General features: G+C 58.1%; 1 protein-coding gene across 16 annotated transcripts in view; it reads left to right on the forward strand.

Annotated features, from left to right (window-relative positions):
- Positions 1 to 18,535, forward strand: part of EXD3 (exonuclease 3'-5' domain containing 3) — a 299,324-nt gene that overhangs the window by 262,005 nt on the left and 18,784 nt on the right. For 11 of the 16 annotated variants that reach the window (XM_075772087.1, XM_075772086.1, XM_075772085.1 and 8 more), the window contains one exon: positions 6,034 to 7,102. The exons of the other annotated variants lie outside the window; for them this stretch is intronic. In XM_075772087.1, coding sequence (XP_075628202.1) covers positions 6,034 to 6,471 — 438 coding nt within the window. In that variant the 3' untranslated portion in view covers positions 6,472 to 7,102. Of the gene's footprint in view, positions 1 to 6,033; positions 7,103 to 18,535 lie in introns of those variants that run through there. 16 annotated transcript variants of the gene reach the window in all.

Genomic DNA, 18,535 nt, shown 5'->3' on the forward strand with positions numbered 1-18,535 from the left:
AGACAGCCGAGTCCTGCATATTGCTGTGTTGTCCTGCACCCCGGGTGCGTTCTGGCTGCGGCACACCTGGAAGGGGATGGTGCTCTGGGTGAGGGTGCTTCTTCCAGCCACTGTGCTTTGGGTGCCCAACCTGCTGCAAAGGCATCTTCGGCACCCTCCCTCAGCTCAGCACCCACCCGCCCACCTCCGAGACCCCATGGGACACAGCATCACCCACACTGCGCTAGGCTGAGGCCCCTGGGGTGCTCGGATGAGCCGGCAGGCAAATGATGTCTCCAACCTCTCCCACCACGGCTCACCCCTGCAGACCTGCTGAAGGGACCCAGCCGGCTGCCAGCTGCCATGTGATGGGCAGCGCTTGGATTTTTTTTGTAGAAAATAAATAATCTTGCAACTGGAAGGGATTGTTTTATGATGCTGATTATTCCCAGGCTATCAGAGTCACCCGCTCAGCCCTGCCTAACCCAATACAGCTGTTTCCTGTGCACTCAACAACAGGCCTGACGCTCCGCCGTTCCTCCCGGCCGGTTTATTTAAATAGGTAAGATCCGGATTTCCGGAGCAAAACAAACAGCACCGGATGCCTGGACCACTGCAGCCCTGAACCCTCCACATCATGGCAGTGCCCCCGCCACCCCTCTGAGCCTTCAGTCCCCTTCGGGGTCCCCTCTGCCACCGTGACAGGGCAGGGAGAAGGCGCTAGTGGAGGTGCTGCTGGTGACCAGTTTTATTCCTTTATTCAGGAGCCAGGAGATGGCTGGGGGCAATTGTCCCCCTGTCCCAAAAGACCGCATTGCTCTGGCTGGAGTCTTTAAGACATTTGTCTGGGACACCTGAGGATCAGACCTCTCCTTTCCCTCAGTGGGATGCTAAGGCCGTGTGCCCCTCAGACAGCTCTGCAACCCCCGGCGCTGCGAGTGCCAAGGGGGAAGAAATGCCCTAAGTCGGCGTATCTGCGATGAGTTAGAAGGATAAAGAGTAAATGTGAGAAAAGGAGAGTAGCTGGGACGATGGGTTTGGCAGGGGAAGGCAGGCTGGGAGCGTTAGCATGTCTTAAGATGGACTATCAGGTTTTGCCGGGCTGAGTTTTGTGACCATTTTGCAAGGGCTGATTAAATTTGGATGGATGTTAACCTTCCAGTTGCTGCAATTGTGCAAAACAATTCAATTAAAACCAGGTGCTAATTGCTTCCTTTTAACTGATGTTCAACATTTGATCAGCCAGAAAGCAGGCTTGAAAACGGTGTCTCTCCAAGGTGCCTCACTGGGACTCGTGAAGGCACGTGGGGTGAACTCCCCAGGTCTTCTTAATGTCCCCACGTGGGAGATGTCAACCAGGATGGACAAGACGGGTGCGTTCTGCTTAGGCATGGCCGCCTTCCTCATGAAGAAGTTGGGTCAAACTGGGGAATGGCTCCATGGACGCCATCCTGCTTCCCTCGCCCCGTATCCCCAACCCCACCACAGGCAAGTTGGCAGCTCCCCAAGGACCGAGAGACCCATCGGCAGCAGCCCCATGTACCGGGAGCTGCGGAGCTCAGCCATGGAGTTCAGGGTGCCGCGGCCACCTGCAGCCCTCCCGCAGTTCAGAGCCCCCCCTTGCCCACAAGCATCCGGGCTCATCCCTTTGGCTTTTCACAGAAGGGCTGTTCAGTGGTGTGAAAACTCTTTGGTGTTAATTGCTGGCTTTTTGGGTGCAGTTAGGTGATGTGGTGATGCCGACATGCACCCGTGCGGTGCCTGCCGCAGCACGGACAGCCGAAGCAGCAGGAAACTGTTGGTCAGTTCTGCAGGATTTGGTTGGGGCTCAGCTGGTGCCCTGGGGTGGGTCCGACTGGCACTGGAGCCCGGCTGGCACCGTAGGTGGTGGTTCCCCGTGACAGCCCCCATCAGAGCTACCCTGGGGTGCAGAGCTGGGAGCCATGTGTCGCTGACGCCGGCGGTGCCAGGCTGCCACGACAGCTCTTGTGCACAGCTCTGGGCACGGGCTGGCATGGGAGTCCCAGAGCTGTGGTGCTTCACATGAGCCTGTTGCTTTCCCTTTCTTGGTCTTTTTCTTTTTCTTGTTATTTTTTCCTTTTCTCTTTGTCTTTCTCTTTCTCTTTTTTCTTTCTCTTTGTCTTTCTCTTTTTCTTCTTTTTCTTTCTCTTTTTTCTTTTTCTTTTTCTTTTTCTTTTTCTTTTTCTTTTTCTTTTTCTTTTTCTTTTTCTTTTTCTTTTTCTTTTTCTTTTTCTTTTTCTTTTTCTTTTTCTTTTTCTTTTTCTTTTTCTTTTTCTCTCTTTCTTGTTCTCATTCTCCTCCAGCTTTTCACACCACTCAGCTGTGCTCTCTTTGCAGTTTGTACCCATCGGGCATCCTGTTTAATGCTGCTCATGGGGATTCAGAGCCCTTGGGCAGAGTTACCGCCATGCCCACAGACCTTGACCTGTGTCGTGGTAGTGAAGCCTTGTCACCTTTAAACCAAAGTCTAAAGATAAGCCATAGCTGGACCATAAACTGCAGGGTTATTTGACAGGGTGATGACACCGTTTCCCACAGCATTCTCCTGGAGAAACTGGCTGCTCATGGCTTGGATGGGCGTATGCTTCGCTAGGAAAAATCTGGCTGAATGGCCAGGCCCAAAGAGTTGTGGTGAACGGAGTTAAATCCAGCTGGCAGCTGGTCACAAGCCGGGGCTCAGTACTGGGCCAGTTCTCTTTGATATCTTCATCACTGATCTGGACGAGGGGATCAAGGGCACCCTCAGTCACTTTGCAGATGACATCAAGCTGGGTGGGAGTGTTGAGCTGCTGGAGGGCAGGAAGGCTCTACAGAGGGGTCTGGACAGGCTGCATCAATGGGTCGAGGCAACTGTATGAGGTTCAACAAGGCTTGGTGCTGGCCCCTGCACTTGGGTCACAACAACCCCAGGCAACGCTACAGGCTTGGGGAAGAGTGGCTGGAAAGCTGCCTGGTGGAAAAGGACCTGGGGGTGTTGGTCAACAGACAGCTAAATATGAGCCAGCAGTGTGCCCAGGTGGCCAAGGCAGCCAACAGCATCCTGGCTTGTATCATAAATGGTGTGGCCAGCAGGACCAGGGCAGTGACCATCCCCCTGTACTGGGCACTGGTGAGGCCGCACCTCAAGTGCTGGGTTCAGTTTCAGGCCCCTCAGGACAACATGAGGTGCTGGAGCGTGTCCAGAGAAGAGCAATGAAGTGGTGAGGGGTCTGGAGCACAAGTCTGATGAGGAGCAGCTGAGGGAACTGGGGGTGTTTAGCCTGGAGAAGAGGAGGTTGAGGGGAGACCTGATTGCTCTCTGAAACTCCCTGAAAGGAGGGTGTAGCCAGGTGGGGTTGGTCTCGTCTCCCAGGTAACAAGTGATAGGATGAGAGGAAACAGCCTCAAGTTGTGCCAGGGGAGGTTTAGATTGGAGATTAGGAAAACTTTCTTCACCAAAGGGTTGTCAGTCACTGGAACAGGCTGCCCAGAGAGGTGGTGGGGTCCTCATCCCTGGAGGGATTTAAAACATGTAGACATGGTGCTTAGGGACATGGTTTAGTGTTGGGCTTGGCAGTGTTAGGTTAACGGTTGGACTTGATGATCTTAAAGGTCTTTTCCAAACTAAATGATTTGATGATTCTATGACGGTGAGCTTCCCTCCTGCCTGGACTGGGGTCAGGCAGGGTGGTCGGGATGGTTCCTTTGGGCTTTAAGGCTGGGGAACCACCTTGTCATCCATGACTGGGAATGCCAGGGCAGCACGGACATCTGCCCACTGGGATAGATGGCTCTCCATCCCAGTGGGCTGGTTTTGCATTGGCAGAAGTTAACAAAGATGAGCTGAGTTTAAGCAAATGTGAAACAGCAGGCGCAAGCCTGGCATCGTCTTATTTACAGGGAGAACCAGAAGAAATCCCGGTGCCTCGATTTCTCTGCAGACACCTGGGAGCAGCCAGATTTTGGGTGTCCTGAGCACTGTTGGTGACTGCAGAGGTGACAGAGGTGACTGGTCCTCACCTGCTGCCCCCCTCCCAGCAAGCGGGGCCTTGCAGGGCAGCCGGGTTAGCAGCCATTTGGTCCCCGCAGTGCCGGGCTGAGTGCCGATGCTGGCGTGAGTGGCCAGTGGCAGGGGCAGCTAACACGAGAGGGGAGCGATTCGCACCTCTGGGCGGGAGATGAAAGAGCCGCTGGCGCTTGGAGATGAAAGAGCCAGCAGGGCTGTGGTGGAGGCGAGGACGGGAGGTGAGGGGAAGCACCACGAGTTGTTTTTCTTCTCATCTCTGCTGCACAGCGGGGCAGCGGCAGCCAGCGCCGGGCTTTCCCAGGGCTGCAGCAGAGTGGGGCCCTGCACTGAGCCCCACACCGCAGCACCGCGGTCCCTTCCCAGCTCCTGGCTGAGATGCCGAAGCAGCAGTGGGACCTGCTGAGCATCCGTCAGGACATTGATGGAGGAAGGGCGGCTCTGGGGGTGTTAACCGGAGGAGACGCGGTGTTCTTGCATGGAGGCAGCCATGCCGCTCCTGGCCCTGCCCACGACTGTGCCGGCTGCTTGGGGTCGTCCCTGTCACCCAGCGTCGGGTGCCATTGCACAGTGGTGACACAGCAGCAACGCAGCCTTGGGTGAAGGCTCCATCTCTGGTTTGTGTGGTGAGGCTGGGGACAGGGCTCATGGCTTGTCTGAGAATGGAAGGGGAATGGCAAACCACGGTGTCCCCACTGCCTGAGACTCCTGTCCTCAAGCAAGAGCATCCCTGTGTCACACCATCGTGGTGGGAGCCCAGCATGACTGGTGCCCTGCCCTGTGCTGTGCCATGCTGCCATTGCACACTGTGCTCCCTTTAGCTCAGCCCCAGGGTTTTGGGTGCAGGCGCAGATTTGGCCACGCCGGGACCACCTGGGTGCTCTCCAAGGGGGTGGCTGTGCATCAGGCTGGTCTGTCCGTGCCTCCTCTGCCATCTCTGTTTCGACTCACTCAGTAATTCAGCAGGGCACGGGCAGCACCGAAGCAGGTCCCCCTTCATCATGGGGGGATAATAATCTCTCCTTAGCCTCTCCTTTGCCCGAGACTGAAGCTGGAGGAGCAGGAATCCTGGGGCAGTCAGGCACCATGAGCCGGGCAGGTGTCTCCTGGGCTGCCGAGGACACTGTGCTTCAGAGGTCCCTGTGACCTTCTGCACTGGTGTGGTTTGTCCCCAAGGGCTCATGCAGAGCGGTGGGAGCAGAGGCCGGTACTCTGGCAGATGGGCTCCCACACCTTCCCCAGAAAGCCTGGGACTTGGAGGGTTGGACTTTGACTTGCCTTGGACTTTGAGGCTGAGCCTCCAAGACCAAATGGCAAGCTACTTCCCCCCAAAGACTCTACCCAGGTACCTGAGGAAGGTAATGTCTATGTGTCATTTTTGTATGCAAGAGCTTGTGCAAGGGCCTGGGCTGTTGCTTTGAGGAGCCCCAACCTTGCAGGTACCCGTGAAATGGGGCTGAGCAGGAGAAACTCCCACCCAGCTACTCCCTCCAGGTCCCCCTCCCAGGATGGATATTGGGTCTGCTCGCCCTGGCCCCTCAGAGGGTTTTATCCTCCAGCCCTGGCCCTGTGCGTCCCAGAGCTCTGCCAGTCTGCAGGACCTCCTGGCCACAGGAGGTGGCCACAGGACCCAACCAGCTATGGCCACAAGCAAAGGACGGTGAGGAAAAGGGCACTGAGCCCCCTGACATGTCAGGTGGGGACCAGCAAGACTTCAGGGACCCACAGAGAGTTTTGGGTGAGGATGCTGATGGAGCCAAAGAGGTCTCCAGCTTGGCGTCTGCATGACCCAGACTGCCATGCACTCATTACTGCATGGACGGAACTGAAAAATTAGGGAGAAATCACTTGTTTCAGCTTAAAATGTTGCATGTGAAGTTAATTTTCATTGCCTCAGGGGGGCTTGGTTGGTTCTGAACCTCTTTGAAATGATTAGGTTCAGGAAGACCTCAGGCGGGGGAAGCAAAGAATCTGGAGCCGTCCTCTAAACCCATCTTTCCGTTTGTGTCTTCTGGCTGCTCTCCCGGCAGGTCTGGGGCTGCTGCCCACCCCGGGGACCAGCGTGCTTGCTCCGACGATGCTGCGCATCTCCCACGCTGGACCCGAGTGCACTGGACGTGTGGAGCTGGGGACGAGCTCCAGGGAGCCGGGCTGGGCTGAAGGTGCCAGACAAACCCTCCTGGCTGCTCCTCTCTCACAGCTGCAGCAGGTTCGGCAGGGCTCTGCCTGTGCCTCCCTGGAGAGCACCAACCTCTGCCGGACCTGTGGGTTTGGGTTGGCATCAGGAAGCCTGGGGACGATGGCCAGGGGGGCGAGGGCCCCGACTCAGCTCTGCCCCTCTCCTCTGCACCAGCCCTCCCTCTTCCTGCCCCGTCCGCCCCGACTGCTGGGTAAGGATCGCTGCTCACCTTGCGCAAAACTTAACACCAGTGGCCCTGGTTCAGTTTGTGGCTCAAAGGTACTTCTGAACTACGGACAGGTGGTGGTAACTCGCCCGCGTGCTTATCTGCGTTACAAGGACACGCATGGGCAGAGACGCTGCCGCTGTCGGTGCCGGTACAGCGGGCGAGCTTTCCCCTCGATGCCACGAGCACCAAGGTGCCTGCATCAGGTGATGAACTAAACCTGCCACTGGTTTTCCCAGCCCGTCTACCAGACATGAAGAGTGAACCAAGAGGTTTTTTAAACCAGCCCAGAAACGCACCAGGACACAGCCTGTGTTTATGGTGCTTCTGCTTCCCCCTGAATTCCAGTCCTCTGACATGCTTAGATCAAACCTGATGACCCAAATCTGACTGCAGCAACTGAGAAGAAAAGTGACCTTCCAAAAAGAGCAGCCCAGGAGAGCAGCCGCGTGTGCTTCAGGCCACCCCGGGCCGCTGCACCCGGCCACACCGTGGAGAGGAGCAGTCAGGCAGCACCGAAACATTTCACCAGTTTTAATTCAATTACTTTGCAAACCAGCGTGTAGCACCGATGACATCTTCACAGCATCCCGTGGCAGTGAAACAGCTCTGGAAGCTGTCGTAGGCAGCCTGTGTGAAACAGCTTAGTGACCTCGGGCCAGGATCTAATAAACACGTGTGTGCAATGCAAAAACCATATGCCTTTTTGCAATGGGACCTGCCAACAGACCTGGGGGAGCTGAGGGTCACCGCATCCCTGCCCCATGCCAGGGCACTGGGAATGGGCCAGTGGGTAGTTGGGGGACCTGGAAAAGTCCCCCAGCCCTTAGGGACGGGCAGGTTGTGGGGTCAGGGAGGGAGCTGCCGTCACAGCTGACTGCAGGTGGAGGCAGGCAGGGGAGGAAGCGATGGGGGGGGAAGGGAAAAAAATGGGCACACATCCCTCCTTCCTCCTGCTTTCCTCATTAGAAACGTGGAGCTGGTTGAGGTTGCAAGGCAACAAGTGAATCTGGAATTTGTGGGGTCTCACAGCCATGCAGGAAGGCAGGGATGTGTCCCTAGGTGTGGTACTCCTCGGGCTTTCAGCACCTGCTGTGGCCCACTTCCCTGAGCTGTCAAAGGTCTCCAGCCAAAAATGGGGCAGAGCAGATATTTTTAAAGCAAAGAAACCAGGAAAATTGTTTTCATGTCAAGATCTCTCCTCTAGCCCCTTTATCTCAGCATCAAGTGGCTGCCATGGGCAGAAGCTGAAATTGTTGCCCCAGGCAGGTTTCATTTAATTAAAAGCCTGAGCAAGGAGGATGTTACCCCAACTGTTCATCTGCTCTGGCGATGTCTGTCAACATCTAGGGCGGGGAGATGTGGTCGACGGTGACGCACGTCCCGTCCCTGCTGCCACCACATTTCCCAGGGAGGCTATTGCCTGCTGTGCTCAGTGCTCTGAAACTCTGGCCACTCTAGATGCTGACCTGGAGCCCCAGGTGTTGTGCTGATGGGTTTTTCCGTGGCCTGGTGATGCTTTCCCAGCCTCTCTTCCCACCTTTTAGGGTTCTAGACCTTGCAAATCCCAATGTGCTTTGGGCAGCGGTGCGGGAAGAACCATCCTGAGCCCTGCAAGCTGCTTAGGGGGAGCATGGGGAGAACCGTAGCGGCTGTGGCTGAAGGGGCTCTGCCAGCCCTGGAGCCCTGTCCGGGGGACAGCCCGGGCAGCATGCCCTGATGGGGAAGGGCTCACTGCAGCCCAGACCCCAGGGGAGGGAGTCCCCCTTGCACTCCTACCCACAGCCCCAGCCACCCCACGCAAGGGGGACCTCAGTCTTCTTGGGCTCTGGAAGAAGGACACCTCGCCCCAGGGGGGCTTCCCCTGTGCCACTCCGCCGGGGCTGCGTGCCCAGCTGGCCCCCGGTTCACAGGGCCCCTTCCTCCCCCTGGAGCATCCACCGGGGCTCGGCAGGGTCTGCGTGGGGATGGCGGGAACGGCTGGCCCCAGAGCCCCCGCTAAGTGCTTGTGGGTTGGGTTTTTTTCCACTCCTGGGAACCAAGCTCAGCCTTTGTTGGCGAACAGACCGGAGCTTTCATGTGAAAAGGTTAGTACAGCATGTTAGTTCCTAATGAGGGGATAATAGTCTGATTCTCACACCCCGGGGACTGTGAGGTGACAGCAGCACGGGAGAAGGGTATTTAACACCTTCGCCCTGGGAACCTTTTCCCTTCACAGCCGGAGTCCCCTGGCCTTGCCAAGAGTGGGGAGGAAGAGGAGGAGGAGGAGGAGTGCATTGCAGCACCTTTGTCCCCACTTCCCTCTCATGCCCCGATCCCATCCCATCAGCACACGTGTCCTTGCGGTGGGGACAGACAGCAGAAGAGCCTGGGAAACAGTTGGCTGATAAGTCAGGAGCCAGCCCCCCACTGCCGGCTCGCAGTGTTAAAATGTCCCCAGCCTTGGGCACCACAGGGAGCACAGGGACGCTGTGGGTCACTGTGCCTGGCGGGGACACGGTCCCTGGGCTGGGTGTGAGGGGACGTGGGGGTGAGCTGAATGACGGGTGCCCTCCGGCTGCATCCCTGTGGCTGTCACCTTCCTCGCTGCCGTGCAGCTGTGTCTGCACCGGGCCTGGAGCTCACCATGCCACCCGGGGCATCCTCAGTGGACCAGGATTCAGGGGCGGACATGTCCCGCAAAGCCCTGGCAGCGCAGCACAGCCCGGGTGCTGCACGGGGAGGATTTAAAGGCCCTGCTGCCCTGCCTTACTTTTCCTAGAAAAATCAAGATTCCTTCCTAAATCCAGCCTCTCACCCCGTCCTGCTGCAGTGGCTTAGGAGGGGGACAAGCCCTGTGAGTGCGTGGCACCGGGGGACAGCCGTGGCTGTCAGCCATCCACAGCCACGTGCCGTCCCGGGGAGGGTACCAGGTACAGGTTGGTGTTGCCATTTTCTCAGGGGTAACAGCATCAGGTGAGGTTTCAGCCCCCTGGTAACAGACCCCTGGGTGAGGTTTTGCTGGGGCGATCGCCTGCCCCGTGCAGGAGTTGCAACGGCGGCTGGAGGCATGGGGAGCTTCGCTGGGGCAGGGCGGGAGCCTCCCCGAGGAGCACGCTGCTGCTGCTGCTGCTGCTTTTCTGACTGGGGGGGGTCCAAGCTGGATTAAACCCCTGGCTGCCGTATTTATTGAGGGAGTTCAATTCAGTTTGCCTGTGTGGGGAGCTGGAATGTCCTCGGAGCAGGAGAGACCAGTTTTGCCAAATTCCACCCCCACGGGATGCCAAATTACAAGTGTCATCACCTGGGCTGTCACACTCCACTCCGAGCCTTTCAGGACACGACACCTTCCCACTACTGAGCAATCTTAGAAATGGCAGATTTGCGTAGTAACCCTTTCCTGGGTGACCTGTTTCTTACGCTGAGGTTGCACGTGGGAAAGCACCAGCCTGCAAGTCCCCAGCGAGCCGCAGCCGCCTGTCCTTGGTTTGCTGCTCGGGGGGGGATGAGTGATGCTGCAAAGCGGCAGCTGAGCTACATCAGTGTCGGCAGCTCAGCACCACCACGTCCCCTCCACATGGCTGGGTCAGACATTAGAGCATTGGGGCAGGGAGTTTATTTGGGGAACGGTCTGTGCCAGCTAGAAACAAGGTGCTGAGCAATTAGTGCCCAAGGCTGTGTTCAGTAACGCGGGGGGGGGGCAGCTCCTGCGGTGCTGGGCTGTCACACTCCACTGGCTTTGCCAGCTGGCTTTCGCCATACCCCACCTGGGCATCCAGGTCCTGGGGGGGGGGTCTTCAGGCTGCTGTGCCCCTTTCTGCTCACTGCTGAGTCCCTGCGCCCTCCTCGCTCCTGGCAGTGCCTGGCTAAGCTGCTCCGCTCTTTTGTGCTCTTTTCTTTCTGCTTCGTTCTTTAAAATAGCAGGTCAACATTTTGCTTGGGTTGTTTTTAAATGCTCAAAGCTCTGCAGTGGGGGAGCCAAACCATGGTCCAGGCCTGGGGAGGAGAACCAGCACCCCTGGGGCTGGCTGTGGGAGTGATGGAGTTTGGGAAGAATTTGAGAAGAACCACTTTACTGAGGGAGTCACAGTCGTAAAGGTCAGATTTGGGGCTATCACAGAGCAGCTATTGCCTGCCTCTCCTTTGCACCGGGCCAACACAGGTGCAGATGCTGCCTCTTGCTTCTCCAGGCTGTGCCCTCCCAGTTCCCACGCTGGGGAGTGGGGACAAGTGCCAGCAGCTGCCGGCGGTGGCATTGCCTGCAGTGTGCCCGGCTGCACGGCCCCTTCTTGCGCTGCTCCAGCCCAGCCCCGTCCGCTGGAGAGGTGGGCAGCAAAGGGTGGGACCCTTTGCTGGCCCAAAGGTGGGTGGATTGGAGCAGGTTGCCCACACTGGTACGTGGGTTCGCATCATCTCTGGACCCAAGGGGCATCTTTCTGGGTCAACCTGTGCAAGTCTGCACCAGAGGAGATGTTTTCCAGCTGAGATATCTTGGGCCTGAGAAGCAGACATTCCCTCGCTCGAGTGTGCTGAAATGTTTAATTAGAGTTTAACAGCAGCCTGGGAAAAAGGTGTCTTGTCATATTTCTGGGCTGCGTTTTGTTGTTGAACTGCTAGCCCTGCACGAGCACAGCCGAGGGAGACCTGCTGCACAATGAGCCCTTTATGTGCCTCTCCCCGCGGCTCGCCCCGACCCTGAACTTTCCCATTAGCTGTTGGCGCGGTGCCCTCCTGCATGTGCCCGGGAGGGAGCCGGGACGGCATGGGTATGGGAGCGCACAGCAGCGCGATGGCTTTTCCTTTGGTTTTCGGGTTGGTGTTGCAGGGGAGGGGATGATGCAGGGTGTCTGGAGGAAAGGACATCCCACTGACTGCGCTTAGATATTTGGATGAGCCCAAGGTGCCCTGCTCTTAAGCCATAGGGATGCAACATGACATCCGTACACATGGCAGGACACTGGGATGCACCAGGATGGCACCCGGGGATGCAGTGGTCACCTGTGAGGAACCCTCACCCAAGTGTTTCTGAAGGTGCTGCCCACGTAGAGCAAAGGTTTCATTTCTCAGACCCCAGCGGGGATTCAGAGCTCAATCCCATCCCTCCACCCCGCACTGAGAAGGGCAGATGCTGAGCCCTGCCTGGCTGGTGGAGCCTGTGAGGCTGCAGGACAGGATCCCCAGCCCTCTCCATCACCCCCTGGGCACACGGGTGGACCCTGGGGAGTGCGGCTGCCATCCTGAGGGAGCTGGGGAGGAATGCGAGGAATGGAGCACACACCTTCCTTCCCCGACTTCGCCTCCACAAACAGCCCATCAGCATTTTCCACTCACAGGTATTTTTTTCTGCGGGGTGGAATTAGTTTTGCCACCGCTTGCCTGCCAGTGTCCTGTTCACCAGCGAAAGAGCAAAACCAGGTTTGGACGGGTTGGATCATTCCTCTTGCCATCTGTCCCAGCTTTCTCTCCTCCAGTTGGCCACTGAAACAGTGGAGAGCAAATCCCTTGGGTCCAGCAAAAGCCTAAAAAAATGCCACATGTTTGTGTGTATATTATTACCCCTTTTTACCTTTTTTTTTTGCGTGAGACAATGATGTGATGCTCTAGATAGCTCCCCGGGCCCCCCTGCTGCGGTGTGACAATGTGGAGGTGTTGGGGCCCCCCAGGAACATGCCTGTCTCACCACGGTGACCTCACATGTCACCGACACACTGAGGTCACGTTAGCACATCTGGGAGGTGTCAGGCTGGGAACGCACAGAAACAGTGCACGAGTTCTCTTGGGGTTTCTCCAGCAGCAGCAGCTTGTCCCCTGGACTGCTCCTGGGGGCTTTCCTCCTGTAGGTCCCAGTTAGCAGCTTGCATGGCTTCTTTCTGGGTCTGGTTTTGGGGGATTCTTTTGGAGAAGTCCTGCAGGAGCTGGTGTTTTCCCTTGACATGAGATGCACATGGTTGTTCTCAAAGGAGGTGGCGCTCCCTGTGAGCTCCTCTGTGCTGGAAATGCTGGCGAAGCCGTGTGGCTTCACGCTCTGCTCCCCATGGGGTGAGCTCTACCACCAAGGCCAACCGTTGCATCAGACAGTGAGAGCCTTCCAAAGGTCCTTGGCACCAGCCTGGTCCTCACCGAAATCCCTGCTTTTTCCACCCTTGTTCTACCAAAGGTTCCTCAGTAATTCCGGGGTCCCTGTGGCAGCACGTGGCTCATACATCTTCACAGTGTGTCCTGCAACCCTACCAGTCCAGTCCCAGAGATGACCAGCCTTGGTCCCAGCCTGGCCAGGGGTTGCTTAGAGAGGATAGGATGGATTGGGCATGCAGTTCCAGGTGTTAAAATTGCTCCCTATCAGCCGTATTTTCCTCTGTCCTGCTCCTGCAGGCAGTGCAGGCAGAGGCTGAGCCTTTGCTCAGAGGCTGGTAGGTGATGCCATGCAGAAGCTGTGGGGACCTCACACTCCTCCTCCAGGCATGGTGATGGGGATGATCTGCAGCAGGGACCATCCCAAACTGCCTAGGAGGACTGTGCGGAGGAACTGACTGTCACCGAATTCACAACATGCCATTTCCACAGTGACATCCTGGCTGAGCTGTATGACCACCAGTACCGTGGTCTTCTCCATTGCTGCTCCATTTGTCAGGAAGCTGCCCCAGCCCCGGTGGCCCTGTGAGATGAGCAGGGTCTGCACCGAGAACGACTTTCTCCCCAACAGCCTTGATCTGTTTTTGAGCTAATGCAGGCAAAAGTATGGGACTTTCATGCCCTCTGTGAGGACAAGGACAAGTCTGGGCTCACAGCAGGGAGGATTCAGGTTAGATCTTGACCTGCGAGGAGAGCGAACCCTGGGGCGGCTGGATGTCTCCATCAGCAGAACCTGTTAGGAACGATGGGCAGCTCACGGGCAGGTCTGCCCCTGACCCGGGGCCTCTGGTGACGTGGTGGCCCACCACATCTGGAACATCTGAGCAGCTGCTGCCTCCACGGAGAGGTGGGCACCTGCATACTGCTGAGCCCTGTCAGGGCTGGGATCAAGGAAAGAAGCCTTGTGTGGGGGTCTGCAGGGCTGTTAGAGAGCAGGCCTCATGCCATGGTGAGGGAAACAAAAAGTGACTGGGAGAGACCTGGGAGACAGCACAGTGACAATGGCACCTGGGAAATAAGGTGACCTCGGGCGAGGCAAATCCGCCTGGGCCCCGAGAGATTTATGTGCAATGGAGACCATGTTCCAACCTCATGGCAACAACTGCATTTGCAAAGGCAAATACTTGCTCCGTTTTCCCGCCTCTGTCCCTGGGAGAACCCGCAAGGGGCATCCCCACTGCCACCGGCTTCCCACTGGGGTGGAGCACATGGTGTCCCTCCTGTCATGGCTAGGGATGGTGGCCAAGCAAAACAAAGGGGAACAGGGGCCCCTTGCTCTGCTCTGCTCCCCGAGACCCCCTCTCGGGAGCAGCACCCTGGCCCCAGGTCATGGTAGGCTCTGCCCGAGATGGGGTCGCAGTTTCATTTTCCAGAGCCACCGAGCAGCTCCACCCTCCATGGGGTGCTGGGCACCATGCGAGTGCAGGCAGGGGAGGCCGGTGGGTGCAGGGAGCTGCTACAGGAGCAGCCTACCCGGAACAGCATCACCATCATGGTGGGCTCAGGGTCCTGGGTGCACGATCTTGTGCCAAACACGTCCAGGGCATGACCTGTCAAACATCACACGGAGCTGAGAGGCAGGATGGAGACCTCCGCCATCAGCGGGAGCCGTCTGGGAGGGTATTTCCCCACTGTCCCTGGCATCGCTCCTTCTGCTTCTGTTCTGCAAAATGTCAAATCTGCTTTCAACCATTTTCCATCTGCACACAGGTGCGTTTCCCGCTGCCCAAGCCCCGTGGGGCTGCAGCTCCAGGCTGGAGTTGGGAGTTTTGGACTGTCTTGGGTGCAGGATCGGGGAGCCCTGGGCTGGGGGGTCTCTGCCGAGATGCTGCCAGAGCTTTGCTCCTTTTCTCATCTACTGGCACAGGGTCTGACAGAAATGGGTTCGTTCATGGGGTGTCTCTTCTCATCGTGGCTTTTTGATGTAGGGCTGCATGGAAGCACAGGGCACAGGTTTGGGTTTGCTCTGATGGCACCGCTTGAAGGCTGCTGCCTGCTCAACTGCTCCTCAGAAGTGAAAAAAAAATGTTGCAAACCCTTTGGTTGGAGGAAAAAAGACAATGAATCAAAAGGACTGGATGGGCTTTGCTAAATCCAAGAGGAGAAGGTTGTTAGGAGTGACAACGGGACTCAGAAGGGGGCTGAAGGGACAAGTGACTCCTCTGTGGGGTGGCTGGTGACAAGCTCTAAGAAGGGTTATGCAGAGAAATGGTCTTCTTGTTGGGATGCAGGGTGCGTATTGGCAGGGAGTGATCCTGGAGTGAACGTGTGGGTGAGAAGGGACTGAACTGGAGAGCATGTAGTAAGAAATGCCTCCCAAGGGGGAAAGGCGCTTCGGTGCTGCCCAGGTGAGAGGAGCAGCCGCTCTGCAGGGGACCCTCCGCAGCACCAGCAGCAGTGAAGCACAGCAGCGCCGAGCCAGCAAACGCCCGGAGCCTCCCCAGGTCCTCCGGGACCTCCCTACACGCGCTGCCAAGGATGCCGCTGCCCCTGCAGCATCTTCATCTCAGTGAGGAGGAGGAGCTGATCCCGTCAGGTCAGCTGGGCACAGGGTTCTGCCACCCTTGGTCCTGCTCTGCTGGGGAAGAGGCTGTCTCAGGCAGAGCGCCCCGGCTCTGCCACCACGTGGGGCGCGCACCCGTGCGCGGCGATGGGCCATGCGACACCACGCCTGGTGGGGTTTCTCCTGGACTTGGTGCACAGTAACACGCAAACCAAGATGCAAAGTCCCATCCCTCCATCAGGCTGCTGGCAAGCTGCCCGAGGGGCCCCACAGTGTTGCGAATGTGGTATCTCTGCTGTAGAAGCTTTTCTCTCTTTATTAAACTAAAGGCTGCCTTTGGATGTTGGGGATCTGGGGGCTCGATGCACATCCAGGGCAGTTGCACCGCAGCTGATTTTTACAGGCTCCCACCTGGCAGCGCCAGGAGCCTGAACCAGTTGCGGGACCTCATCAAGCACCGAGACCAGCACACGTGGGACCCCAGGGCAGCTTGTAGTGCTCCACACCTCAGGGCCAGCGAGACACCCCTGCCTGTGACTTGAACCCAAGGGCCTCTGCGTGCCCTGTACAATCATCTTGTGCTGCTTCCTGCCAGGTACTCGGGGAATCCAGGGCCCCGTGTGCCGCTGGTGGAGGGATGCAGGCTGGAGAGCCGAGGCGGGGTGCTGGGAACCCAGCTGCAGCGCTCCGAGGGCTTGCAAGTGTGTCAAAGCAGAAAAATGTGCTGGGAACAGCTTTGCCCTCCCTCTCTTTGGCTCTTCCTGCACACACAGAGCGAGGCCAAGTCCTGGTGCAGGCAGGGAGCGCTGCCTCCTCGCCAGGCTGCTGCCCCCGACCCCACTGGGGTGGGCAGGGAGGTATTTGGAGGGCGCTGAGAACTGTTTGGCTCGTGGCAGGCAGAGCGCAGGCTGGCGGGGAGCCCTGCCTGCTCCCCCAGCTGTGCTCCACGGCGTAGGGCTGGGAGGACGGATCCAGCTCAGCCCGCTGGAAGGATGTGGCTTGTCCCCAGGAGGGACTACAGGGAGCAGGTCTGGGGGCAGTCGGACTCGTCTGCGGAGCCAGGGCTGGAGGGAATTGAAATCCTCAGCTGCAGGAAAGTCCCTGCAGCTCATGGTGTGGAGCATGACAGTGGTTTTGATTTTAGCAGGGTTTAAGCTTCTGCTTCAAGATGAAAGTATCCGGCCCTCCCAGCTGCAGGGAGCACAACCCCTGGCACGTCCCAGTTGTTGCCATGGAGCCAAGGGGCCAGATCCAGCACCCGTGGCTGTGTCCAGGGCAGGGGACACTGGACCATGCAGGAGCTGATCTATCTACCTGGGCTTTGCCCCACTTCAGCCAACCCATCCCACAGCCCTAGGGTTTGCCTGCCAGGGCGTGCTGCCTGGGAGGGACAGGTGGACATCCCGCAGGTGGGATCTGGGGAGGTGAGAAGGTGCGTCCATGGCCGTTTCCCCAAGGAACCACGGTTGCAGTGGGGTGGCTAGGCAGGACCGTGCCAGTCCATGAGTGGGTGCTGGGAACAGTTTGTTACCTCTGCAAAATACCGTGTTTCCTTCCTCGCCCCGCCATGGCCGGGCTGGCAGCAGCACTGCTTCCCCGGCGGCACCTGCCCAGGACCCGTGTCCCCCCTGCGTTCAGCCCCATGGGGTCCAGCTGGCGGCACAGCCCGGCTCTTCTGCCCTTTGAGCTCAGCCTGGGGGTGAGCCCAGCCTGGGGGTGAGCTCCTGGGGGTGAGCCCCTGCCTGGAGGTGAGCTTAGCCTGGGGATGAGCCCAGCCTGGGAGTAAACCCCACCTGGGGGTGAGCCCACGTGGGCGTGAGCCCAGCCTGGGGGCTAATCTCAGGATGGGGGGCTAATCCCAGCCTGGAGTCTAATCCCATCCTCAGGTCTAACCTCAGGTCAGTTGGTGACCCCAGCCTGGATGCAGAGCCCAGCCCAGGTGCTGAGCCTAGCTGAGTTAAACCAGGGTGCTAGTTAAACCAGGGTGCTGAGTTAAACCAGGGTGCTGAGCCCAGTTCAATTAAGCCCAGCCCAGCTCAGCCTAGGTGCTGAGCCCAGCTTGAGGTTGACCCCTGCCAAACCCAGACTGGAGGAAAGCTGCCGTGCCTTGCTCTGTCCATCCCTGTCGGGTAGGCGACAGCCCAGCCGGGCTGTGGGACACATGCCCAGGATTAGGGGTTTTCCCCCCAAACTCGCTATGTCAGAGGCAGCCTGGGTCCCGGGCGGCAGCACAGGCAGCAGGGCGGGCAGCGGGCTGGGCAGGCCGGGCAGGCATCCTGCCCCCAGCCCCTGGGAAAGGGGGCACCGTGCCCCGGGCAGCCGCAGCCTCATAATGCCCATCTTGTTCTGCAGGCTGGGAGCGCATGGGGTGAGCCTGCCCTGCCCCTCCTCCCGCCCGTTCCCAGCCTATTCTACCTTATGTGTAGGAACTGGTTTTTCTTCCTGGGCTATTGTTTCCGCTGGATTGGTTAGATTGCTCCAGGCCTTGCTCAGATTTCCTTTCTCACGCTTTTTTTTTTTTTTTTTTTTTTTATATTCCCGTTTTCTGCTGCAGCTTCTATTCTTGCCCCAATTAAAGCAGCAGGCGCTGCCCGGCGGGATGGGGGGGTCTCGCCTCCTTCTGGCTTTGCCCCGATGCCCTCTGTGATTGCCCAGGATGAGGGGCCAGGCTCCAAAATCATGTTCCCTTGCTGGAGAGCCTGCTTTTGGATCGGTAAAGTCAGTCTCTGCCCTGGACAACCTGCAAGCTGCACAAGCTTCTCAGGCTTGAGCTGCTCAAGTTTCCATTTTTCTGCAAATCAAGTCCACTAAATCAATTTTTTTTGCTTTAGTAAATAAAAAGCGACGAGTCTGGTGCAGCCCTGCAGTCTTAGGCATGGCTCCTGCCGAGCACCCTGTGGGTTGTGAGCTGCAGGGTGGGATTGCAAGGGTTACCCCTGGGCACTGAGCATCCTACCCCGTGGCAGGGATTTAAGGCCAGGCTTGAAAAGGGACAGCAGCATCTGGCCGCTGACCCGGGTGGTGGCACGGTGAGTGTGCGAGAGGGCTGCTCTGTCTCTGGTGGGTTAGCTGTGATGAAGTGTTCCCAGCCTCAGTGTGGCTGGAGGAGCGAGGAGCCTGGCCTGCAGAGAGCCGTGCCCGGAGGACGTGGCTCTGCTCCCCAGCTCCTTCCCTCCTGCCACACCACACCATGGATCAGGCAGAGGTGCAGGCGGGATGTCCCAGTGCCTCAGAAGATGCTGCCCTCTACTAGGAGGTCTGGCACGGTGACAGGGAAAGGCAGGTAGCGCAGATGGTATCTGGCTCCAGCTGGGGAAGGCAGCGCATCCCCCGGGGGCCTCCGCATTGCACCGCAGGCAGACTTGAGTTCCCAGATAAAAATAGAAGCTGAAACATGAGCCCAACTTCCCCGGCCACTGCCATCGCCACCCAGCTCTGCCTCTGCCCCTGCACACACACCCCTCTCAGCTGCTGTGCCGTCCTGGGGGGCACCAGCCCGTATCACCGCCAGGA

The sequence above is a fragment of the Balearica regulorum genome, chromosome 20 (assembly GCF_011004875.1).
Source record: "Balearica regulorum gibbericeps isolate bBalReg1 chromosome 20, bBalReg1.pri, whole genome shotgun sequence".
Taxonomy (NCBI): Eukaryota; Metazoa; Chordata; class Aves; order Gruiformes; family Gruidae; genus Balearica; species Balearica regulorum.